The sequence below is a fragment of the Medicago sativa genome, chromosome 5, assembly GCF_051527215.1.
Source record: "Medicago sativa cultivar Bolivia chromosome 5, Bolivia_mono, whole genome shotgun sequence".
Taxonomy (NCBI): Eukaryota; Viridiplantae; Streptophyta; class Magnoliopsida; order Fabales; family Fabaceae; genus Medicago; species Medicago sativa.
The window spans coordinates 72,727,557-72,754,670 of NC_140753.1; the positions used below are offsets into that span (position 1 = coordinate 72,727,557).

Below are 27,114 nucleotides of genomic sequence, written 5' to 3' on the forward strand. Positions count from 1 at the left end.
TGCCTTGTATATAAACTCAACACCATGCACGTTTCAATTCATTCATTGAATCAATATATCAGAAATTACATTTTTCTCTTTACCAAAATGGTGAGAGTTCTCTTTCCTAGCATTAGTTCAAAGTTTTATGTAGATAGTGTCTAAATATGTATAACAGCCAAGATTTTATTAAGGAGTTGATAACAACCATCTAACGCCATGCACTCAGGTCATTTATGAGCTTTAAACCATTAAGAAAGATTTTTTTTTTTTTTTGAAAGATGGACAATATAAAATCATTATTTATTTAATATCAAATTAGTTGTTGATATTTTTAAATTCGGGATGAATTAAAACATTAGAAATGATATTTGTAGACAACTATTTTGTAATAACTTTTGACACAATTTTCTTTCTCTATTGTTTTGGTTTTCGTGTCAATACATATTGTCCTTTTTAAATATATCATTGTCTCATAATTTATCATGCAAATGGTTGTTCAAATCACATATATCTTGTTGTAATGAGTAGGAGACTAATTTATCATCCATAAAAAAATGTTTGCTTAAACACTTTTTTGGTCTCTTACCTTTATTTCGGGGTTTCATATTGATCCCTTGTTTAAAAAAGGTGCAGATATATCCTTTAATTTGTTTAATTGGTGTCGAGTTAGTCTTTCCTATGCAAATTCGTGGATTTGAAGTACGAGATCCATGTGAATTTGTGTTGGATCCACCCTCTATGTTATTGGTCAACGATTTTAAAAAGGAATTAGATGAGGAACCTCTTGAATTTGATATCTTTGCTCATATGAGGATATGAAGATTGGTTGTAATATCAAATTTGAGGTGAAAAATTTGGGGACATGAGTTTTAGTGAACCTTAATTTTGATTTATAGGGGAATCAGTAAAGTGAGAAGAATGAGATGCTAACTTACATGTCAGATACATTACAATTAACATTGTTAGTCTTTAGTCTTTAATGGATGAGAGGACTAATGTGATACTAATTAAACAAATTAAAAGACATATCTGCACATTTTTTAAATAAGAGACCAATATAAACCCAAAATTAAGATAATGGACTAATGTGATACCAATTAAAATTAAAAGACATATCTACATATTCAACTAATTATGAACTACATAATAAATGTGTACATCTATCTATCTATATATATCGAATGTGCAGCTAAGTCAAGAATCAATCATTGCTTCTCTTCTTAGTCTCAATAACTCTCTGACGAACACAACCTTCTCTAAAAGCCTTGAATCTCCTGGCCTATCCCAATGGCAAATCCACATAAACATATATTAGACGACAATTATCTCAAATGGACTGCCATGTTTTCCGTTGTTGCTTCTGTTGGAGTTGGTCTCCAAACTACTAACCTCACCAGTATCAAACCTCTTTCTTCAGGTTGTGAAGCTGGTACGAACATCACAGAACGTGCTATTGTATCTGGACATATAGCTCTTATTCTATATGTCTTCTCCACCTTCTTCCTTGTTAACCTCTCCATCATCATTCACACAAAGAATGTCAAAGTCCAATCAACTCTTATTCGCCGGATATCAACCGTGTTGATGGTGGTGGCGGAAATTTCACTCTGTGTGGCTTGGATCTTTATAACCATTGCTATGAGCAGGGGCGGATCTGAGATTGAATTATTAGTGGGGTTAATTTTATTTTTTTTGAAGGAAGTAAGACCAAATTTTTTGGAGAAATAAATATTAATAGATAATGCACAACGTAATCTTATCTTAGAACTTGTGCGCGCGCACGCGCACACATTCAAGCACACGCACGCGCGCGCCACACACACACACACACACACACACACACACATATATATATATATATATATATATATCAAAGTTGCAAAAAAAAAAAATTTGCAAGCATTATAGCTTATTGGAAGATAATCAAGTCAATTTGTTTTAACCTATTCTCTTAAAGTTTTTCTTACTATTCAAACAAACAAATATAAGGGGTAAGATGAATGGTTGTCGTTGAAATGAATAGAGAGAAGTTACTATCTAGTAAAAAAATCGTATTTGTTTGTTTGAATAGTTTACAAGTTCTTTCCTGTTTTTTTTTTTTTTTTTAAAGATATAAGTTCTTTCCTGTTGAAAGTATTAACTAATTTCTTCATATTCTTAGGCTAAAGATGAGAATTGATTTTGGGGGTGGGGGGGAGTATCTAGAATATTCATGTCAAATGAGTAAGTTAGCATGTGTTTGGCTATGTGGTGGGGAGAATTGATTTTGATATAATTGATTCTATAGAATTAATTTTGATTAAATGTAATTTCCGACTCAAACTGATTTTGGTTAAGTTGAACATCATTCATGTGCTATTGTTTGTTGTATAAAATGTAATATTGTTTTTCTTTATGGATTGTTTATTTTTATTTTTAATATATATCAAATATAGAACATCGTTCATGTGCTATTGTTTGTCTAATTATATACAAAATGTTACTCAAAAGGAACTGATTTAAAACGATACCCAAAAAGTATATAATTTTAATATGCATGACATAAAATTCAAACAACTGCCCTTTTATCCTTTTCCACCAATGTCCCATTCCTCTTGTCCTCTTCCCTTTTTAGTTTTTATAATGGAGGCGAGGCTTTTTGTTTTATTCAAACAATTGCTATATAGGGTCTGTTTGGTAAACCCAAAAAAAGAGCTTTTAGCTTATTTCACGAGCTTATAAGCTATTTTTTAGAAGCTATTTCAAGTAGCGTTTGAGCTTATAGCTTATAGCTTCTCACTTTTTCTTCCAATTTTACCCTTATTATTTCATTTAAATTCCATTTTTATCCATTACAATTTTTATAATAAGCTACGTAATAAAGACTACTATCCCTTTATTCCAATTTTTGTATATATATCAGCTCACCTTTTTTTTTTGTTTTGAAAAAATATATACCTTTGTTTTTTTTTACGAAACAAAATACTATTACTCTATTAGTGTTACTTTTATTTTTTTTATTTTTTTTGAGGTAAAGTGTTATTTTCTTCATTCTCTATTAGTGTTACTTTATTAGTATTACTCTATTAGTGTTACCTTTTTTTTTTTTTTTTGAGGTAAATGTTATTTTCTTTATAAAGTGGAAACACTTAAATGATAATAAATATAAGATAAAATTTTAGTGAATAAAATTTAATTTAATTTATAATACATAGGATATATTAAATTATTCTTCAAAAAAAAAAGGATGTATTAAATTAATAAATTTAAATTATTTTTTTAAAGAAAAATTAGTTTACAAAATTACAAATACTTAAATATTAATTGATATAATTTTTATTATGAATTAAGAATACCCTTTATGTCATTTTACATTTATTAGCTAGTTGAACCGCTATTTTTACCAAACACTTCAATTAGCTTATAAGCCAAAAGCTATCAGCTAGCTTATCAGCTAAAAGCTATCAGCTAAAAACTATCAGCTATCTTATCAACTATCCGCTATTTTTACCAAACAGAGTCATACTCTTACCATGGTTATAATGGCCAATGTACTTGGGGTTCTACTTCCTTTATATGTCGATTCGTGTAGGCTACTGCGTAGGTTCAAGGAAATTACTAAAGGGCAGCTTGGTCTAAGTCATGGTATCATAATTCTTCTTCGCGGGAGTAGTTTCCTTAAAAAAAATATGATTTTGAAAACGTAGGAGTTTCTTTCTTTACTGAACTGAGTAATATACTAATATTAATCATTAGGTTGAAATATAATAAGAGTTCCAAAAGGGATTAAAAGTCTAGCACACTTCTTGAATTGGCGTATGTAAAAATCTTAAACAAATATTTGACATCACAACCTAACAACTAGACAAGACTCCGCAGCACTAGTATAGATGACACGTAATCTTAGAAGACAAATTTTTGTACTATTTCCCACCTATAGGTATAGGTATGATCTATCATGTTTGATATAAACAAAATTTTGGATTCAACCCTCACACAGATGTCTTTATTTCGAGTGAAATCTTTCACCTATGTATTGTCCAATGTTGGAAATTGCAATTACTACTAATACGGTTATTCTTACATCATCATTCAAGGAGTTTAATCGTAATGTCAAATTCGTATTAGATCAACATGATTGCATCATAAGATGGGGGAAAATTGATGGAGAAGAGTGGGAAAAAAAGACATGCAAATATTGAAGTCTTTTAAAACATGAAACACACAACATCTCTCCACCACTTTGTACACATCATTGTTTGCTCCCTCCTTTAAAAACAGTAAGATGCAGCAAATTCACAGTATCATATACGTTTGCCTCTTACATATTAGCTGCTATCATATGTTTAACAGAAAGGATTATGTCACTTTTTACGAGACACAGCTGCTGCAATCCCACCTGCAATCAGTCCAACAGCAGTTGCAGCAATGCCCAAGCCAATGACACCATCTACAATGGAGGAATAGAAATAATGTCAGTGTTATTTAGAGCCCAAAACAAGTCCCTTCCCATTGGTCTCAACATGATAAGGGGAAGAAAATGCATGGGGAAAGATCAATAATAATAATTGATGAGAACCTTTTGTTATCCGACTCTCGAGCGCCTCCTTAAGTGATAATGCCTGCCTCCACTCGGGTGCAATCTGCAGAAGAAAAAATCATAATGATTTTCACATAGATGATGCTGTGTTGTGTTGGTGTTAATGGATAGGTTGGAATTGGAATGAAAAATTTGATGGTGGTCTTTATCTTCACTTAGAATTAATGGTTGGATTTGGAGAGGGTAATGAAAAACAACCAAGATATATATAGTGAATCTGACATTTTTTTCCTCTATAAATTTCAAATAAACAGCGGAATCAATGGCTCGAGTATATGAAAAAGAACAGAGGAAAAAAAAAATAGATAAACATGATTCTTGTGGTAAGCTACCCTATTTCAGAGTGTGTTTGAACCAGTTTCAACCACTAATGGACATGTTCAAGGTTATTCACTAAATTTTAAATTAGTAGAGATACTGAGTGAGAAAAGTCCTAACAGACAACAAAATTTACAAAATCATATCTTATTCTTACAAACTGTTACAGTGAAATGTACAGAAAATGCATTTGCAGAAGTCAGATTCTTTTTAAAAATCTGATGTTTTTGAAGATACAATGCAGGATGGAGACGTCAACTAGTCATACAAAAAAATTTAAGATTCACAAATATAATAAAGTGCGGTGCTAGGGACACAAACACCTTATACAACTGGGGCTGATTATTTCGGGTGTTTCCTGTTTCCACTTCCTCTAATAAAATGAATATTGTTTCCATTTCATCTAATAAATGTTTCCATTTCCTCTAATAAAATGAAATATTAGAGAAGACATTATGAAAGTTTTTTTTTTTTTTTGGTGGTGGCCGGGGTTTGAACCTCAAACCTTGTATATTACCATGCGTTGTCCCTACCAACTGAGCTAAGCTCACGAGGACATTATGAAAGTTTTTGAAAATGCATTTTAAAAATTCAGAAAAAAATTCAAAACATTATTTTCGGTGTTCACAAAAACACATTTTCTAGTTACTTTTCATCTTCAGACTATCACAATTAAAAAGTTAAACCCATAACCAAATGTAATCCACCCACATATAAAGTAAAATTTGAAAATATTGTAAGAAAGTAAACATACCCAGTTTCTCTGTCATAGATTAGGGGAACATAATTTAAAACAATGGAAGAAAACACCCGGATGTGATTTTTTCTATAAAAGGAACTGATGAAAGCATTAAGGCTCGGTTCTGATGTTTCTCTAGATAACCAAGTAACATTAAAGCCAAAGAGAGAGAAACATACCTCTAGGCATTTCTCAACAAGTTCCCTGCTCCTTGAATAGTCACCACTTTTGTAATATCCAACAGCCAGAAGATAAAGCTTCTCCCTTTGTTTCAGCGGGTCAACAGTACTAGGTAATGATGCTGCCATACGCATGTAATTTTACTATCAACATCATTGCTATACACATGCAATTTTGCTTATCAATTTACACTTGCAAGTTAAGTAAAAGAGAGATAGATTGGTTTACATTGAAGCATTGCTATCCCACGCTGCACATCTTCTGGACGTTTTGAGTGGACAAGAGCCCATGACAAACGCAAGAGAGATTCTTGCAGAGCCTCATCAGAGGCAGGTTGTTTTTCAGCCTCAGCAACCTCTCTTTCACATCCCTACATATAGAATCAAGGCTCATGTTTGAATAAGAAGCTTAATTAAGTGCTTATCATATGACTGCTTATGTGTAAACTATTTGTACAACAAAAGGTAAAATAAAATCAAACTGTTCATAAGCTAGCCTAGAGAGCTTTTCTTATAAGCTATCCCAAAGAGTCTCACAAGTGCTTATACCCATAACTAAACTCAAATAAGTCAATCCAAATAGACTCTTAGTGCATGTTTGGATTGGCTTATTTGATACTGACACAACTGTTTTTGGGTGAACTTATGAAAACAGCTTATGACACTTATCAAAAGCTTTTTTCAGCTTAATTTCATAAGTTGTACAAAATAACTTATGAAAACAACTTATAGCATATACAAAAACAATTCAACTTTTTTATTTTATCTTTTTTCTATATAAATAACTTATGTAAGCTTATTATACAAGTCAAGCGCTTGTGCTATAAGCTGCAAATAAACTTGTTAAGAAACATAGATGAAATTATAATAACAACAAAATAAATTTTCAAAATCAAAACAATAAATAATCTCTTGTAAATTAACTAGTGCATCTCAATATTCTCTATAAACAACAAAACAGAAACCCTAAAAAAGGGGGGAAACGGTGCATGATTGAGAAGGAAGAGAGTAGGAACGTACAGCGATGATATCGGGATCGCAGGAGGGAAGAAGGTCGCTGCCAGAGAAGAATTGTCCAACCTTGTCAACGATCATTCCTAGCTTAGCTTCGAGTTTCGCCATTGATAAACCTTCAATTCAATTCAACTCAATTCACTATTCTGTTTCTTTTGATTGTATTTGTGAGAGAGAGAGAGAGAGCACACAGACTTATACAGTTAAACTTGCTCGCTCACGTTTTGTTGATACACCGACTCGGACTAGGACACGGTGTCTTACTCGTTAAGGAAATTTTTTGCCTTGATTTGGGGTTAATAGGTTGACCAAAGTCACGATGAACCACCTTATTTGAATAGCGGTAAAAACTTATAAAAAATGGTAAAAATAATTTTAAACTTATTTGTTATTATAAGGTAAAAGAGAAATTTTGACATTCATCGATTCAAATATTAATTGTTATAGATTTTAATTAATAGAAATCACAATTTTTTGATGATATCTCTCAACAATGATTTTAATGATAAACTATTTTTTTTAGTGATTTTTTGAAATTTACTATCAAAAAAAGTTATAAGAAAATGATAAAAAAAAATACTTAAAATGATATTTTAAGTTATTGTGTGTAGTAGAAACCACTATAAGTATAGCCTTTAATACTTAATTGGCTTTACTAAGTTTCACCACAAACTTCAGACCTTTGGATAACTGAGAAATATATAATGACGTTGAGAAATATATAAATTAATTTGTGTTGTTCTCGTGTTCGAAACGTTCCCAAATATGCTCCACCAAAAGGCTAGTTTTTAGATGATTAATTTATTAACTGCTAATATAAATTCAAAATTAAACTGGAATGAACAGTGCACAGTAAACGTGAATGAACATTAAACAAATATCGAACTTGATGACTATGTGATCTTTCAACTATATTTTATTGTTTTTTAATAAGAAGCAATTCACTTTTTGCATTGCTTAAATAAGCAACTGACAACAAAAATTAAGCAATCAAGCTGCGAGGTGTATTTGCTCCAATGCTAAAAACCTTAAGAGACGGAACCTATGTCTCCACGTACGCAATAAACAACCAGCGCTGGAGTTGCTCTTAGGTTACAATTTTTAGCTCTTTACTTCTTCCCAAAACCTAAGTCTTGGCGATAGAGGAATTGGGTGGCTCACAAAACTTTTCAACGAGATTATGAGGACGAAGAAAATGCCGGACGAGTGGAGAAGAAGCACCTTAATTCCAATCTATAAGAACAAGGGGGATATACAAGATTGCGCGAATTATAGGGGAATTAAGCTAATGAGTCATACCATGAAGTTATGGGAAAGGGTAATTGAGCGAAGACTAAGAAAAGAGACTCACGTTACGGATAACCAATTTGGTTTTATGCCTGGGAGGTCGACTATGGAAGCGATCTACTTACTTCGACGCGTGATGGAGCGATATCGGACGGATAAAAAAGACTTGCACTTAGTTTTCATTGATTTGGAGAAGGCGTATGATAGAGTACCTAGAGAGATTTTGTGGAAAGCCCTGGAGAAGAAAGGGGTGAGGATTGCCTATATTAGAGCTATCCAGGATATGTATGAGGGGGCTTCGACTAGTGTGAGGACGCAGGATGGGGATACCGGAGATTTTCCCATAACAATAGGACTGCACCAAGGGTCAACCCTAAGTCCTTATCTTTTTACTTTAGTTTTGGATGTACTGACGGCACACATCCAAGAGTTAGCACCGAGATGTATGCTTTTTGCAGATGATGTAGTCTTGCTTGGTGAGTCGAGGGAGGAGTTAAACGGGAGGCTAGAGACTTGGAGGCAAGCCTTAGAAGCGTACGGTTTCCGCCTGAGTAGAAACAAGACGGAATATATGGAATGTAACTTCAGTAAAAGGAGAAGTGGGTCTACCTTAGAGGTGAAAGTTGGAGACCATATCATACCCCAAGTTACACGGTTTAGATATCTTGGGTCCGTAGTACAAAATGACGGAGAAATAGAAGCTGATGTACATCATCGTATTCAAGCTGGGTGGTTGAAATGGAGAAGAGCCTCAGGTGTTTTGTGCGATAAGAAAGTACCACTTAAGCTGAAAGGAAAGTTCTATCGGACAGCAGTCAGACCGGCAATGTTGTATGGTACGGAGTGTTGGGCGATTAAGAGCCAACACGAGAGTAAAGTAAGCGTAGCGGAGATGAGGATGTTGCGTTGGATGAGTGGTAAGACTAGACATGATAGGATTAGGAATGACATCATTAGAGAGAGAGTGGGGGTAGCACCTATAGTAGAAAAGTTGGTAGAAAATAGGCTTAGATGGTTTGGACATGTAGAGAGAAGGCCCGTAGACGCCGTGGTAAGAAGAGTAGATCAAATGGCGGAGAGTCAGGTTAAAAGAGGTAGAGGAAGACCTAAGAAAACTATTAGAGAAACCATTAGAAAAGATTTAGAGGTCAATGAGTTGGATCCAAATATGGTCTTTGATAGAACATTATGGCGGCATTTGATCCATGTAGCCGACCCCACTTAGTGGGATAAGGCGTTGTTGTTGTTGTTGTTGTTGTTGTACTTCTTCCCAAAAATGTATTACGCAGGGATAATATAGTGCTATTTCTAATTAGAATTATTGAATTACCAACACTTAGTTCTTTAAAAAAAAACATGGTGAATAAAAGACAAAACTTAAGTACAATTCTTTAGGTGTTTTTTCGTAATGTTCTTAACTAAAAAATACACCTTTTTTTAGATATAACAAACTCTATGAAAGCTATAAATTTGAGAAAATCATAGTAAATTTAGTTAAGAACCATACAAAAAACACCTAAGGAATTTTACGTTTTTTCCAAAAAATCTATGGAACATTTTTATGGTGATCTGCGATACGTTTAACATCCACAATAAACCAATGTTATATTTGTCTCATCTCAAAACAATGTTATTGTTCCTTACAAATAAAAGAGACAGCTAGGGGAGGACGTATGGAAATTGCATGATGCCTAACTAACTATCATGACCACCCTTTTCAGGATCTTGGATTCTTCAAAGAAGTTAAAGCTTTGAAGGTCCCTTATATTGTTCCTTACATCTACTTGTGCAAAATGTACAATTATCACTGTTCTTTAAAAACTTAAAGGATTTTTGAGCATGTAAAAACTAGAACATGTTTACAAATGAGAATATATTTCTTATATTCATAGGAAACTACAATTCTAAACACAGAAATTTCTTAGTAAGTTAGTTTTATGTACATATGTCTACTTACAAACCACAAATGAATCTTGTATGCTAAGCCAAATCGCAAAACCATAAATATTATAAAAGCCAAAACAAAATCACCATATGTATACTGTTCTAACAAACAAATCTCTATCCACCCTTTCTTCATTAATGTAAAAATAGCCTCAAAAGGAGAACTAATCTCGATCTAAAAAAAATGTATATATGCAGAGAACTAATATCAATCCAATGACCTTATCTAACACAAGCAACTGAGGAGTGAGGACACACTATACACTATGCACCTTGCAAAGCTCAGACTAAAAATTCAGGTTGATAAAATTCCCGATATGCTGATAATAAAAGAAAGAGATTAATTTTGATACACCGTCAATGTAAACATTTTACACTATCAACCAATCACAAACCATCATTTGTATGATATTTAAGGTATATATGATTTAAAAACAATATTTTTATTGATCCAATGGTTATGATTGATTGACAGAGTAAAAAATATTTACACTCTTGGTGCATATCAATTAAATCCATGAAAGAATAGCTTCGGAAACCTCCCATCATTCTATGGTTACATTACTACCTGCAGCTGCATGGTATTGGTATATGATGGGATTCTCATTCAGTTTCCCAGAGAAAGGTTCAACTTCCCCTAATTAAGACCTTTACTATGTCATATAAAACCATCTAACATAAATCTTGTCTTCTTGAGCACATATCCTCAGGAGATTCGTTCTCTTCATCTTCCTTAAGTAACGAGTCCCCATTTCCGGTATAAAGCCGGACAGATAATGTAGGCGAAGAAGGCAAGCCGCCACCTGCAATTTCAACATATATGTAATATGAAAGAATGTAAAGTATGGTTGGCGAGTCGGTAGCAGCTAAATTAAGTAATACTCCGTATATGGTTAAATTTGACTATACCTCTAAAAGAATGGCTTCTCTCGAAGTCCTTGGTCAGATGTAACATTATTGTGCCAGAGAGTACAACAATAAAGCCACATATTTCTGACATAATAGTTGAAAAACTTTGGCCATCCCAATCCTGCAAGCATAATTTGAAATGTAATTAGACTCTTGCACAATTCATAGACACCAGTAACAACTAACATATGCATCCGACATAAATTGCAAAAACTTGTTGACGGTACCTTGAACATTATTACACTGGCCAATATTGTAAGTGTTGTAAACATGACATAGTATATAGGAGACACGATTGCCGTGTTGAAGGTGTCAAGTGCCTGAAATATTATAATCATGTTAGTAAAGCATAATTGATTTGGATATATAGGAGACACGATTGCCGTGTTGAAGGTGTCAAGTGCCTGAAATATTATAATCATGTTAGTAAAGCATAATTGATTTGGAATTTCAAACAAACTTTATAATGTACAAAACAAATCTGAAATAGAGCCTTGTTTTATTTTTCCATTGAATACGATTGAGGCGTCAATTTGAAAAGGGAAACACACACAAGTCACAGAATACAATAAATCACTCAGTCAAGGGGGAACGATTCCAGTACCATTAATCTAGCAACATTAATGCTAGTATTTTTCATTAACATCGTTTCTTTAATTTTAAATTTCTAAAAGAGAATGTCATTAATCAATCAAAGAACACTAAAGGGAAAGAGAGTATGAGAAAACAACTAAAAGGAAAAAGTTACTATCTAGTCAGGATTAACTAATGAACTTGTTCATGTTCTATTGGTATAAAAAGAAATTATGATTACTTGTAAGGGCTAAGGAAGGCCCTAGTATCTCTCATAAATGAAGTAGCTGCATTTGTTTTACACGTTCACAAAACATATACCACATATATTTTGCAAAACCATCTATTCATGATACCAGGTACAGACAATGGTTATGGTTATTGGTATTAATGTGAAAAATATTGGGAAGAGCATATATGTATACCGTAAATATGCAATTAGAAATAGACTTTGTTTTGAATGTCTCTATCTCTCACGATCCAAGTTCTATCACTGAAGTTAATTGTCTGTCTTATCAATCAATAAATAAAATAGTCGATCAGACTATATACGAACACAGTGAAACATATCTCACAAAGGATTTTTTTCAGTATCAAGAAGAATCATTGATATACAGGGAGTGCAGGATCCATCCAATACTAGACACTAGTGCATTTAGGGCCGGTCAAGGCACAATGAGGCCTAAAGCTAGGGAGCCTAAGACTAAATAAACTGAGAGATCTCATATGTACAATTTTTGCTAGGTATCAAATGGAGTTGAGGCCATAAAATCAGTGGGCTATTTTGGGGGTTGAGTGGAGTGGGCTGGGGGTTTCAAGCTTAAAGTGAGAGATTGTCTGGCTTTATCTTTGGGCCAAACCTTAGTCGTTTATTATTCTCATCCTGGTGTTTCTATTTTCCTCAGTGCACTATATACTACAAAATAAAATAGAAAACATCAATCCTTGCATACGAGTCGTACCAGAACAGGAACCACAAGTATAGACCAACTTGGACAAGTTTCCACCATATTCTCCTTTATAGTTACTGCTCCAACAATTCAACTTCCCCCAAAGTAAAACTCATTTGTTATTACTCCTTAATAATCTTTTTGTCTTTTCCTGTATACTGCTGCATAAATATGTATCCACCTTAGGTTGCTTCCTCATCTCCACTACACCTTTTCCCTACTATAGTTCGCATTTCACGGCCTAACACTCACCAGTAAAGATATCACCGGTTTTATTGTTGCCTGTTAAAACTTTCCTTTGTATTGATGGGCAATCAGCAACCACAAATCACAGCTCAAGCATTTCTCTAGTTCATCCACCGAATTCGAGCCTTGTGTTACATCCTAAACAATAGGAAAGATTAAATCAAGACAAGATACCCAAGTTCTGAAACCGGCGGTATGACGTGAGAGGATAGTGTGATCCCCGATTTTCACCTAGAAATAGCGGTGACTCGCATCTTAATGAACACATGATTCGTATCCTCTGTCTTAATATTTTAGAACTCCTACATTCTAAAGGTTCTCTCCACAACTTACCATTTGCTGAGCATTTTCCTCAAACTTTATATATCCGATCTCAAGCATGAATAAAAGTAGAGTCGTGATATGTAGTCCATATAGATAGTGTGAAACTCCATCGAGTACTTTATGACATGAATGATTGATACATTGATGTCCACAAGTTCTAGAAATCCACTAAATAATCCATTGGTCACGTATTAAAGGGTGGTATGTCATTAATGAGGACCAGGACAAAATAAATCATATCTTTAAGCTAATACGAGAAAAAACGTATTGAATATCTAGCATGCGCATCAATAACAAAAGAAACTTTTCAAAAAGAAAAGTCAACAAATTACACACTAATCCTAAACTATCTTCAATCTTGTTAAGCACAACCATGTACCTTGAAGAATTTTAAAAAAAAATCACAAAAAATAAAACTAATGTGTATTTCTCAAAGGGTTAAGGGATGAGATCACTGTGCATCTATGACCATGCTTCAATATTGTCAATCACAAAAACAAAACAAAAAAGGCAGCTCGGTGCACAAAGCTCCCGAATACGCAGGGTCCGGGAAAGGGTCCCACCATTTGTCAATCACAGATCACAGAAAATAGCAGGTTTGTTTAAATTTTGCTATGCTACAACGCTATAGCTGCTATTGACAACACTCTATACTAAATTGCGTATCACAGAACAATCCCGGTTTGTTAGAATTCCGATATGCTGTAGGGACTCTCCTATATATATTAGCCAGCTTTGTTACATTTGCATTTTTGAACCTCTTATGCTCACTGATACCCTTCCTCCTAGTTTTTTCTCTTTGTTCTTTAATAAACCTTTCTTTTACCCCCAAAAATTGGAGATCCTATAGAATGAATGGATCGTGATAGAATAGACGAAAAACATAAAAATAATGAAATGATTTTCTACTTATATACTAACAAATAATAATTGGAAGGATGGGGCCAGTATGCTAAGTAACAGACCTTATTAAGATAATTCATTTGCATGACGACGCATATGGCCACAACTAACATGAAAAACCATGTCTGTGGATAAACTAACTGATTGTTCCCTTCAAAAGTTAACTTCAAAGAAGTTCCAAGTGCTTTGACGCTCATCACCTGCCAACAGAAAAATTCATACCCATCAGACACCATGTTAGTGCATTGTTAGTTAGTAACTAAAAGAAAACATTTTTCAGCAAACATCATCAGTTATTCAGATAGACATAGTTATCCATACAACTGGGGGAGAGGGTGAAAGAACGCCAAAAACTGGATATGAGAAATCCACAAGTGTACGGTTTTTTGTCAAGTAGTAAAGTATCGAATCCACAGGGACCGTGATTTTTGAGTACCAATTATTATAATTTAACTAATTAAATAGAACAAAAAATTTGGTGAAGTAGAAAGTTGTAACAATCACAAAAGTAACGAATCAATGGAGAATAAAGTTATTGAAATTCAAAGAAAAACTAATTTGGTTGTTATAATAATAAGGAAGCTTCCAAGATTGGGGTTAACTTGCAAGATTGGGGTTTACCAAAATGATAGTTTATGATTCAAAATTGACTACCCTTTTACTAATGTTGAACCCTAGTTGAAGGCGAATTAATCCTATAGTAGTTAATGTTCTCTTTCAAGAAACAAGAACCGTGCCCAATTAACCCAAATCCTACTGCCGTGGTAATTGATATTGGATTAACTCATTTATCTTTATGATTATTCATTTGTTCCTCGAGAAACCAAACCTAATTGTGTGATTCAAATCTCAAGTTCAATTCTTAAAATTCCAACAATTAGGTTCACCTTTCAGTTCTTCCCTAATTCTCTATTAGTTGTAAATAAGTGGCCAACAAATTCACATGAATAAAGCCTGGTGAAAGAACTTAAAACATAATAGTACATATAACTAAAACATATAAAGTTACAAGAAAGCTGAATCTTCATTTATGAAATTCACTACTATAAGTTAGAGCTTAAAATCCAGATTTTGCGAGATAATTTTAGCGAATAGCAAAGATCAATTACTTGCAACAAGAATTGATATTCTGCCTGTCATATACTCCCTCAGCTCCTTTTCATTGTCACTTTAGTAGAAAATGTTGTTTCTATTTACTTATTGTTTTTAAAGTTTAATGCAACTTTAACTATTGAGTTGTTAATAATACACCATTAACTATTTATTACAGAGAGAGAAATACGTGGAATTAGATAATAAATAGTTAATGGCATTATATGAAAATGACATAGTTTGATCAAAAGTAACAAACTTTTTTGTTTTCTTGATATGTACAAATAATCTTGGAAGACAACTAAAAAGGAAAGAAGGGGGTATATTTTAAACTAAATAACTCTGAGGAAACAAATCTGCTAAGTATAGATCAATTATTAAAGGGAAATGTTAACGAGTGCCCCCAGGGCATTCTTTAAGTAATTTAAGTAGTAAGTTTTTTATGAAAAGTTGTGTATTTAATGCATTGGAAATTGTAATAGTTGACTTTTTGAAGGAATAATTGCTAAATTTGGGATCCTTAAAGAGTGCCCCGGGGGCACTCTTTAACAAGACCCAGAAAAATGAGCATAAAGGACGGTACTTAATTTACTTACAGAGAGGGAACCCATCAACGAACAAATGCCTGTATAAACTAGGACATTGGTATGTCCACATGTTGGTGCAAAATGGAAAACCATAAAGAAGACCAGTACTAATACAGACCCAACATATGCTAGGAATGCTGCATGCAGAGAATACCCGTTATCAAAGAACCATAATATATGGCATTTGAAAAAGAAAAGGTGATGAATCCCTAACCTGGTTGAGTAGCCATATTCCATATCTCCAGAACAGATGTGATAGGATCCTCTTTAGGAGCGTGAATAACAATAATGATAGAACCAGCAATGCACATCACACAGCCTAATATCCCAAGCTTGTGTAGCCTCTCTTTCAGAATAAGGTCAGCTAAAACAGCACTAGAGGATACCATGAAAACATCATTGAAAAAACAATCATGTTATCAAAGTTAGAAGTCAATATTGTCGTAATTCAATTGAGAAAGAAAACTAAGGCGAAGAATACCTCACAATAATACTTAATGCACCGAGAGGGGTAACTAGAACAGCAGGAGCAAAAGCATATGCAACAAAATTTGCAACCTCTCCTACAATCACTGAACAAGAGACCATACAGAAAAAGATTCTGCAAGAAATCAGAAACACAAAAATGGGAAGGAAAAAAAAAAAAAAACTTTGATAATAAACTAAAGACATAACTACACCAGAGATCCTTTGACTTTATTTGAATTTTCAAATAGGTCCTTAAATTTTTTCGTGTCAAGTTAGTCCTTTATCGTTAAAAATTAAAAATGCTTTATGCCATTGAACAGACTTTCATTCTCAGTCCATTAATGTTGCAAATTTGTGTACAGTCACGACAGTGTTATCGGCGGCGGATGGCGGAAATCCAAAAATCTGTCATATAAAGCCACCATAAAATGTCATGGCACTGCCATTCTTCACAAATTGGCTAGGGCGCCGCAATCTGCCATGGTCAATATTTGATAACATTGGCACACGGTCTTTGAGTGATATATACTATAAAGAATGTTTCACCGCTCAACACCATAATTAAACCCTTGTGCACAACATCAAGGTCACAATCTTAGATAAAAGCTAAAAAGAGGTCACGTTATTTTTTATGGATAAGATATTGTAACAACCATTATGACGTAATTTAGATATTATCTTGCTGATTTGAAGATGTAATTTACCTTTATGAATGCTCACGTAAGACTTTTGGTAACATACCTATATGAAAAATGAAGTTTGGTCCAACATTGCTGGCGTTTATAAACATAAATGACTAATTTGACGTGAAAAAAGGACTAACATGACACGAAAAAAGACAAACGACCTTTTTGATACATTAAATTAAGTTAAAGACTAAAGGACTCCTGGTGTAATTTTGCCTAAACTAAAATTTGCAGATTCTAATTAACAATCATTACTACAACACTAAAGCATATTTGAAGCATTAAATTGAGATTCGCGGCTGGCATGCTCCAGTTCCCAGGTTCCCGCTCCAAGAAAATCATGATTTTACCCTTAAAATTTGAACCGTCTAAAGAGCAATTTGCCGTTTTCAACCCTAAACCCTTTCATTCATTACATGTTCTCTGTTTTTTATCATATGGTTTTTTTGTTTGTTACATTGGAATCAGCTGCTACTTGAATAGACAATAAAAGACACATTTTATCTCTCATTTGTTTGTTCTCCTCTGTTTTTTTATACATTCTCTCCTCTGTTCTTACTTATACAATCTATCCTTTGTGACCCCGCTACCCGGATCCTGCTATCCCACTTTTGGAGTCGGCTACTCCGCGCTGCTATCCGGGATCGACTACCTAGATTCAAACCTAACTTTAAGTTGATAACAGAAATTTAGGCCAAGGGGATGATGCCCCCGTCGAAGGCAGGGAAGACCTTAGGGCTCAAAGAGCACTTACAAGGTATTTACATTTACCTTCCTCCAAGAGCACTAGCAGGGCTCGAACCGAGGACCTCTCGGACTCAAGCCCTCTCTTTCAAAACTAACTTTTAGGATTCAAAAACTCATATATATCAATAAAACTAAATCCAATTAATTTCATACATTCATGGGATGAAATCAAAATCAATAATGAAGACAACAACAAAATCTACCCGAAATAAAAAAATAATTGACATCAAACCTAGGAAGAAGGAAAAGCTTACTTGTGATCATCCCTACCCACCATAGTGGTTCCAATAGATAATAATAACCACCAACACCTACAAAATAATAAATAAAAATTTAAAGCCATGCATAATAATAATCAACAAAAACAAATTGTTTTTTTTTTCAGAATTCAGAAGAAGGAGAAAAAATAGAAAAATTCTGACCAGCCCTAACACCATAAGTAGAAGCTGCTCTTCGAAGACCTTGTTTCTTGATAATGAAACTTGAACCAATGAACAAACTTGAAGCCAACGCTAGAATGAGACCTGTTACATTCTCATTCGACAGACCCATTTCGAAAAAATCGTTACTTTCTTGTAATTGTGATTGTTTTGTTCTTCATTGATGAGCTCCGACAGACAAACGAGGTTCCTCAGATCATCATCGTCATCATCATCTTTCGTTCGTTATTTGCTGGAAATGAAATGATTGGGTGCGAACAACCTTAACTTAATTATCCGTCAGCACATTTGTGGGACCCACCCAATATTTTCATAGTATATGCATTTATTTATTGGGTATATATTTTAAGAGAAATGATATTCTAACAACCATTTTGTGACAACCTATGTGATAAATTTAGCTCTCATACTCACATTATCTTTTTACTTTCTCTCTCTATTGCTTTGGTTTCCGTGTCACTATCTACTTTTCCTTTGAAAATTGGTGGTTGTCACAAAAGTTGTTGATTTTTGGTTGTTAGAATATCATTGCTCATATTTTAATGCAAACATTATTAAATTCTTTTCAACTTTGACCGGCAAATTTCATTTTTTTTATTTCTTTCAAAATTGTTTCACAAGTCCAATGTCCTGGCTCAATCGGCAAAATATTGATATTGTTAGACATGACGTTGTGATTTTTTTTGAGGAGCAATGTTGTGATTTGGAGTTCGAATCCTAACTTTTTAATTTATATGTATGAATTTTTAATGACTTTTTTTATTTACAAATAAGATTCTTATATTGATAGTGGAATTCAAAAATACTACGTTTTCATAAAAATATCTCTTACGGAATATTTTAGAATTTTTTTAACAAAAGATGAATTAAATATTAATTTTTAAGCTTTTGGTGCATTAAAATTTATATGAAGACGGGTGTGAACAAAATAGTTAGTCTAAATTTTCTCTCTTCATGATATGTTTTCAGCCTTGTTTAGATACCTACAAATTCTTTCTAAAGTATGTTGCCTCAAATGCATTTAGAAAAAACATGTAGTTCTGTTCTAATTACTTTTATGTCTGAATTAGTTTTGAAACACAAATGATCCGGAGAAAGTTGAGGGATAAGGAGAAGAAAAAGGAAAAGAATGATAACACTAATGCATAGTATGGAGAGGAACACTATATACTTCATGAGTCATAAGCAAAGAGTATATGCTTCACATCACAAGTCATAATGTAACGCCCTCCTTTTATTTAATTATTAAATTAGAATCTATTTATGTGATTTATTTATATATATGAGGTGTTAGTTTATGTGACATTATTTTATTATTTATTAGAATATGAGAATTATTAGTGTAAGTAGAATTGGAGGTTAGAATAGAAAGAAGAATAAGTTATTGGGCCTAAATAGATTTAGGAAGAGTGGTTAGTATTATAAATAAGGAAGCTTAGGTTAGAAAGAATTTTTACGTTAAACCGCTTTTTGGAGAATGAGGAGAAAGATGAGAACTTAGAGAGAGAACCCTAGGAACGAAGAACGCTGCTTTTGATTTCAGAAAAACAATCTAAGGTGAGGGTGAGACTATCTTGCTTTAATATTAAGTTGTAAATCATTAGATTACATCTAACAAAGTTGGGGAGAGTTTGTGAGATTAAGAGGATTAGGGTTTGAGTGAAGAATTGAGGATTAATGGATGAAAATTGTTAGATTGATGTAGAAACTGTGAACAGTCCTTAGATAATCCGTAGAATGATTATTGGAATAGTTTTGAGGTTTAAAACATATGATTAGATGAGAAGTCGGTGAATTTAAGAATTAGGGTTTATGAGCGATTTTGATGATTAGATGATGAAGAACCGTAGAATTGATGAGAGAATCATGAACAGACCTTAGATATCCCATAGGAATGTTATTAGAAGTAGTTTGATGGTTAGAAACATGAGAATAGATGAAAAGTTAAGATTTTTAGGATTCTGGTCGTACTGAAACAAATCGCTCGCAATGGCGAGCAAATCACTCGCAGTGGCGAGTAACCGGCAGAAATCATGATGTTGCATTTACGCCAAGTTTTAGATGGTTTTGAGTGCCTTGATAGTTATGAGTTGATCCTAGAAGTAAGATGAAGATTGTTTAGGACATTAGGAGCTGTCCAGGAAACCAAACTAATATGGTATAGGTTGTGATTAATATGATATTGATAAATATGCTTATATGATTCTTTTTGATGATTAAGTTGATATGATACATTTCTTTAATGATGATATGATATTCAAACACTGTTATATGTTGTATTTGCCGCTGTTTGTTGCTGTTGAACCTTGATTTAATGTTATAAGTAAAGTGACATGTTATAAATACATTAAGTAAATACTTGTGATGTTTAAAGTTAGTGTAATGCATTCAATGATGATAATATGTTGTGAACTGTCCATACGCTGTCTATGTTGCTGTTGAGTTTTAGTGAAGATGTATAAGTCGGTCTAAGTTGTCATGATTTAAGAAGTTGTCCATTTTAATGGAATTGTATAAGATGTACGCGTTGTTATCCAAGTTGTAGGAAGATTGTGTCGTTGCATAGTCAGTGATGGGGCCTTAATGCCCGACAGGTTCTTTATGACCTTAGCGATGGGGGCTTAATGCCCGACAGGTCCAAATATGACCTTAGCGAAGGGGGCTTAATGTAACGCCCTCCTTTTATTTAATTATTTTTATTAAGTTAGAATTTATTTATGTGATTTATTTATATATATGAGGTGTTAGTATTTTATTATGTGGCATTATTCTATTATTTATTAGAATATGAGAATTATTAGTGTAAGTAGAATTGGAGGTCAGAATAGAAATAAGAATAAGTTATTGGGCCTAAATAGATTTAGGAAGAGTGATTAGTATTATAAATAAGGAAGCTTAGGTTAAAAAGAGTTTTTACGTTAAACCGCTTTTTGGAGAAAGAGGAGAAAGATGAGAACTCAGAGAGAGAGAGAGAACCCTAGGAACGAAGAACACTGCTTTTGATTTCAGAAAAACAATATAAGGTAAGGGTGAGACTATCTTTCACTAATATTAGGTTTGTGAATCATTAGATTGCATCTAACATGCTTTAGGATGAGTTTGTAAGGGGGAGTATCTATTCACCATAAGGGTTTGCATGATCGTATGGGTAGTGAAGGGTCATATTTTTCATTGCTTTTCTTAATCTTTTAATGAATTCATGTTAAATCCATGCTCTAATTTGGTGTTGTGAGTTTGCATAAGATTTTATCGATGATTGAATATGATTTAACTATGTGTGTATGTTATCGTGTCTGGTCACTCTATGTATGTCATATGTCCTTTGAATTTTGTTTTGACGAGTAAGTCTATAATTTTGTTTTAGTTTGGATCTGTTTTAAAATTATTTTGTTATACTAAAATCTCCGAGTCTGCGATTTCTTAAATGTGGTTATCGATTTGAATCCCATGGTGTAACAAACCAATGTATCACGTGCATGTTGTTTGTTTGAATTTGATTCAAAATTGATGTCCAATACGTGAACTGCCTTAGATTTTATTTGTCTTGTGGAAGCAATTAAGAATTTACTTGTATTTGTTTTGCTTTCTGCGTTACATAAAAAAATGTTCCATTCTGTGATGTATTTAGCCTTGAGATAAGGGATATTAATATAGAGTATATGTAAACCGTGAAAAAAATTACTAATATATTGCTCAAAATAATATACTTTAATTTCAAAGTAATTGTATAAAGATGAATTACTTCTGGATGTTTAATTTTAAATTATTTGATGATGTGTTATTTGAAGATGTGTGATTTAAAGATGAGTTATATAAAGATGTGATATTGTTATTTATGCACTATATGTGTTAATTATGATGCTTATGTTGATGCGATGTTTAAAATGTTGTTGATTATCATTTGATGTTGTTGTACTATGATGCTGATATGAGATGAATTATTTATATGCTGCATATACTGCTTAGTCTTATTTAAGATGTAAATGTCGGTCTAAATCAAAGAGTTTTAAGATGTTCATGAAGTTTCTAGACGTAAGATGTTGAGTCCATGCATACTCATTTATAGATGAGGGCTCATGCCCTGGAGCTTTTGCTCAACCACGACGATGAGGGCTTATGCCTTAGGAGTATATTGATGCTCAACCCACGACGATGAGGGCTTATGCCCTAAAATGGTACCACATGCATTTGCATTTCATGATGATTCGAGATAGTTTAAGACGTTAAGAGTTGCATAGTCGAGTCTAGATGCATTGTCAAGTCAAGTTGTTAAGTTGTGATGATTTAACGAATTACCTTGTGATGTCTTTTAGTATGATGATATGTGACTGCTATATGATGATATATTGCTAAGATGAAATGATGATGTCTATGTATTTGATTATAATTGTTAAATTATAAGATGTTTATACTGTTAAATGTAATTTATGATTTATGAGCTTAATATTATTGTTTGAGAAATCTCACCGCTTTGCTTGAAAATGTTGTTCTTCGTATGGGTAACTTGCAGGTAACCAAGATTAGTTGCGATCGTGAGTGGACTCCTCACAGTGTGTCTTTAGGTGCTCTGATACGTAACGGGATGGGATTTTTGACATTATTTCTATTCCTTACGTATTGTTTTAAGAGATTTATAATGAAGTTGTTGGAATTGAACTAATTATTATGTTTTAGACTATTTATGAGACTTTTATGATGAGGCCTTCGTGCCAAAGACTAGTTTTAGAAGTTGATAAATTCCGCTGCAAAGTATTAATTAATTGTTGATTGAATTTTGAAGGATAAATATTAATTTATTCCATTTATGATTTTTAAGAAATGTGACATTCCGTTTTGTGATGAAAAACTCTGATAATTGTTATAAAATTTTTACGTTGGGAAAACGGGATGTTACACTTAATGCCCTGGTGGTACCACATGCATATTGAAGTTGTCTAAGTTGTTGTTGAAGTTGTCTAAGTTGTTGTTGAAGTTGTCTAAGTTGTTGTTGAAGATGTTGTTGCATTGTAGAGTCGTCATAACTTATATTTGATGATGATTTAATGATGATGTTTGTTTAAGAAGTTGATTATGAACTTAATTATGAAGTTGTTTTCGATAAATGATATGCTTTGATAATGATACTTATGTGAAATACATGATGATGCTTATGATTATATTTGGCGTTAGATGTTGATGCTTATGATCATTATAAGTGTTGATGTTTGTGATTAGTATATGTGTTGATGTTTGTAATTAATATTTGATGATGTATGCTGATGTTTATGAATTAGTAATTGATGTTATATGATGATGTTTACGTCTATAATTAAGATGATATAAGATGAAGTGTATACCTAATGTAGGAGATTAATGATGCTATTTAATGGAGTATAAGATATGTTAATGATGTTTAAGTTGTTGAATGTACTTTATATGATTTATATGCTTAATATTATTGTTTGAGAAATCTCACCCCTTTGCTTGAAAATGTTGCTCTTCGTATGGGTAACTTGCAGATAACCAAGATTAGTTGCGGTCGTGAGTGGACTCCTCACAAGTGTGTGTCTCCAGGTGCTCTGATACGTAACGGGATGGGAATTATGCTACCGTTTTCTGTTCCTTACGTATTACTTTTGAATTTTCATGAAATAAATGATGAACAAAGACTTTATGAGATTTTTATGATGAGGCCTGCGTGCCAAAGACTTTATGATGTTGAACCAATTCCGCTGCGTAGTTTTAAAGATTAAGTTGAATAATTTTGAAGGATAAATTGTTATCTATTATATTTTACGATTTTAAGAAGTGTAGCATTCCGTTTAATTGAATTACTCTGATTTTTATTATGAAATTTTTATGTTGGGAAAACGGGTGTTACACATAACCAAAGAGAAAACTATTAATGTACAATCAATTCTGTGAAAAGAAGATAAATGCTAGTATTTTACAATCTTTCATAGCTATTCGCATCTTTGCTCCATTCTCATTGCAATTCCAGCAAAGTTACTTTGTGGGGAACTCCCCTTTCAGTCGTGTAAAAATCATGAGTTAGCTTCTTCTTTTTTTCTTCCAAGTTTTCAATTACCTACCTTCTGACGACATTTGCAGCAGTGTTCACGGCGTCGTTGATTTGCATGATGTTAGAGGTGTGATCGAATAGCGAATAACCAAACCTCCCGGTTCAGCTCATGAAGAAGAAATCTTTTAAATCCCATCTCTATCTCCCTGTAAATCAATATCTCTGCCGATTTCTCTTCATGAATGACATAATATTCGGTACATCTTATCGCAAGGAACAACTTAGGGCAATGTCACATTAAACCTATTTAACCACATCCCGTTGTTTAATCCCCAACAACTTAGAAGTGGGTCTACATTTTCCCATATACAATTGACAAGACACAATGAATCACTATTACATGTAAAAAAGTGTCAATTCCCTTTTTCTTTCATCTAGTGGTAATGGGATGTTTTCAAAAATTTCGTTATCCAAATTAAAAGAGAACAGTTTGATGTTTTGTAAGTGGTTATAATTGAAATTACAGCTACATCAGCAATATAACATTATTATAGAAAAATTTGTTTAAGGTTATAATTGGAATTATAAATAATCTAATCCAATATTTCCTATTTTTATTTATATATTGTTATATATTATATTATTCCTAATGAGGTTGTTCCTATCTTAATGGAATTTAACTATTTTTTAATTCTCCTTAAAAAAAAATACTATTTTTTAATTCATATTTAAGTAATACTAAAAAAAAGCATAAAATAGTAAATAAAATACCTTTAATGAAAGATAAAATTGGAAAGTGAAAAAATCAGTCTAAATTGTTTTTTTGTGTGTGAAGAAATCCGTCTAAATTGTTGTATTTTCTTTATATATAGTATATATTTATATACTTATATATGATGTACATAATATTTATTCAAAATTATGAGTTTTTTTACATATTCTTGTAAAAAAATAAAAATCAATTGTCAATTTTTTTAGTTTATGGAGAAGTCTAAGTGTGGTTCTCTCTACCTCTCCGCATGTCTCAACTCTTCAAAGCATCTATCATCCTACGGGTCTCGTAGAATCTATGAACATAAAAAATATCTATTTTATATTATCCTTACGATGAATTTAATTTTACTTACAATTTTTATGAATAAATAAGAGTAATTTTGTGACTTATTTTTTTAAAATTATGTTGGATTTTTTAAAGTAAAATATTCATAAAGGTAGCTAGTGGTGGCTTTAAGCATGGTCGGAATGGGTGACCGCCCATGACTCCTTTTATACAAGGTACCAATTTTTGTTTATTAATACATACATATGGTATAAATATTTAGATATGTACCAATTGTTTTTAATATTATATGTCAAATTATTAACGAGTTATAATTTTTTGTGCTCGTTTGTGCATAAGTGTTTTTCCTTTACGCATTTGTGGAAAATAATAAAATAAATAAATATAAAAGAATAGATGAAAACAAGAATGATTCAAAGAGACTTATTTAATACATACAAAATAAGGAAAATATGTATTCTTTGAAATATATATCAATGGTTCATGCATGTAGTTGGTGTTGTTGTTTGTGTTTGAAACACATGATTTCAAAAGTCATTTTAATACATGAGGAATGAGATAGACACATATTATTTGTGAGATATATTAGTGGTTCATGTATGTATTTTGTGATTGAAATACATTACTCCAAAGTTAGGTTTAGTTAATGAGCATGAGAAAATCAATTGTGAATGATTGATCTTTTTTTTTTTTTTTAAATCTGAAGTTAATTATATATTAACTTATTTTAACTAGCGAAATAATGGGCACTCACGTGCCAATCTTTTTGCTTTTTTTTTATTACGCTAACGTTTGAAAATTATGAACGGTACTCATTTTTTTATTAAATTTTGATTTTAATTACAAATCTAAATTTAAATGCTTGTTGCTTTCAATTTTTTTTTTAAGTATAACAAACCAAACTAACCATGCCCGTCTATTTCAATGACACCAACAATATAACAAAAAATATAATCTAAATTTTTATCTTTTTAATAACACCAAAAGCAAACATTATTATAGAAAAAATTGTTTAAGAGTATAATGAAAAAGTCAGCCCAAAATCTTCTATTTTCTTTATATATACTGGTGAAAAGACGTGTACTCACGTGCCTGTCTTTCTGCTCTTTTTATTGCACTAATGTTGAAAAATTATAAACTAATGAAATTTTGATTTTAATTAAAACTAAAATTATAAATATTTGTTCCTTTCAGATTATAACAAATCAAATTAACCATGATTATCTATTTCAATGACACCAACAATATAATAAAAAAAAATCTAAATAGAAAAAGTTGTTTAAGGGTATAATTGAGATAATGAAAACGTAAGTATGAATATACTCAGATAGTTAGTTACACTTTTGAAAGGAAAAAGACTGGACGTATATACACTCATATCGTGTTTGTTACACTTTTATTTTCATATTTGAATTTATTCTTATCTATTTATTATACTCCCTCCGTTTCAAAATATAAGCAAAATTCTCTTTTTAGGTTCATTCATTTAATAATGTATGTGATTCATAATATGGACCACATACATCATTAAATGAATGAAGCGAAAAAGTGAATTTTGCTTATATTTTGAAACGGAGGGAGTAAGTGTTATTTCTACTAGACTCTTGACCCGTGCTACCGCACGGGTCCTACCGCTTAAAAGTTAATCGAATAAGTCGCAACAATGTAACCATATATAGTTAATAGAAGTTTTATAAACATTTAAAAGACCCGTGCTCAAATAGATTCGTACATTATAATTGGCAACGCAACATCACTTTTTGAAATTCAGGTGAATATCGAGAGAAAAAAAGGATAACACCTTGAAATATATTACAACTTTTGTTATTGCGGTTGCATTCTCACTATATTAAGGAAGCCATTCTTAGAATTTAAAAAAAAAAAAATTGTAGGCATAAACTTTGTGTTAAAAAAAAAGGTAGAAATATAAGTTTCATCAATAAGGTAGCAATATTATGACTTTTCTTATTGCGGATGTATTGTCACTATATTTAGGACACCATTCTATGAAGCTTAAAAAAAACATTTTGTAGGCATGTTGTTTGTGTTAAAAAAAAGAGGAAGAATAATGACTTGCATTAATAAG

General features: G+C 32.4%; 2 protein-coding genes across 3 annotated transcripts; both read right to left on the reverse strand.

Annotated features, from left to right (window-relative positions):
* Positions 1–4,136: 4,136 nt before the first annotated feature.
* On the reverse strand, positions 4,137–9,302 carry LOC146924740 (mitochondrial fission 1 protein A-like). Its single transcript, XM_085709692.1, has 5 exons — positions 6,818–9,302; positions 6,027–6,168; positions 5,798–5,919; positions 4,541–4,604; positions 4,137–4,411 (listed from the first exon to the last, which is right to left on the reverse strand). Exons 1-5 carry the CDS (start codon positions 6,917–6,919, stop codon positions 4,326–4,328), a joined length of 516 nt encoding a protein of 171 aa, XP_085565818.1. The 5' UTR covers positions 6,920–9,302; the 3' UTR covers positions 4,137–4,325.
* A 788-nt stretch (positions 9,303–10,090) lies between these two features.
* On the reverse strand, positions 10,091–18,216 carry LOC146924741 (putative magnesium transporter NIPA6). Of its 2 annotated transcripts, none has more exons than XM_085709690.1 (9): positions 17,950–18,216; positions 17,782–17,838; positions 16,108–16,198; positions 15,841–16,001; positions 15,636–15,763; positions 14,010–14,147; positions 11,179–11,271; positions 10,952–11,072; positions 10,091–10,845 (listed from the first exon to the last, which is right to left on the reverse strand). In XM_085709690.1, exons 1-9 carry the CDS (start codon positions 18,077–18,079, stop codon positions 10,715–10,717), a joined length of 1,050 nt encoding a protein of 349 aa, XP_085565816.1. In that variant the 5' UTR covers positions 18,080–18,216; the 3' UTR covers positions 10,091–10,714. The 2 variants fall into 2 exon arrangements, with proteins under 2 accessions (XP_085565816.1, XP_085565817.1); XM_085709691.1 differs by having other exon boundaries at positions 16,108–16,227.
* Positions 18,217–27,114: the final 8,898 nt, after the last annotated feature.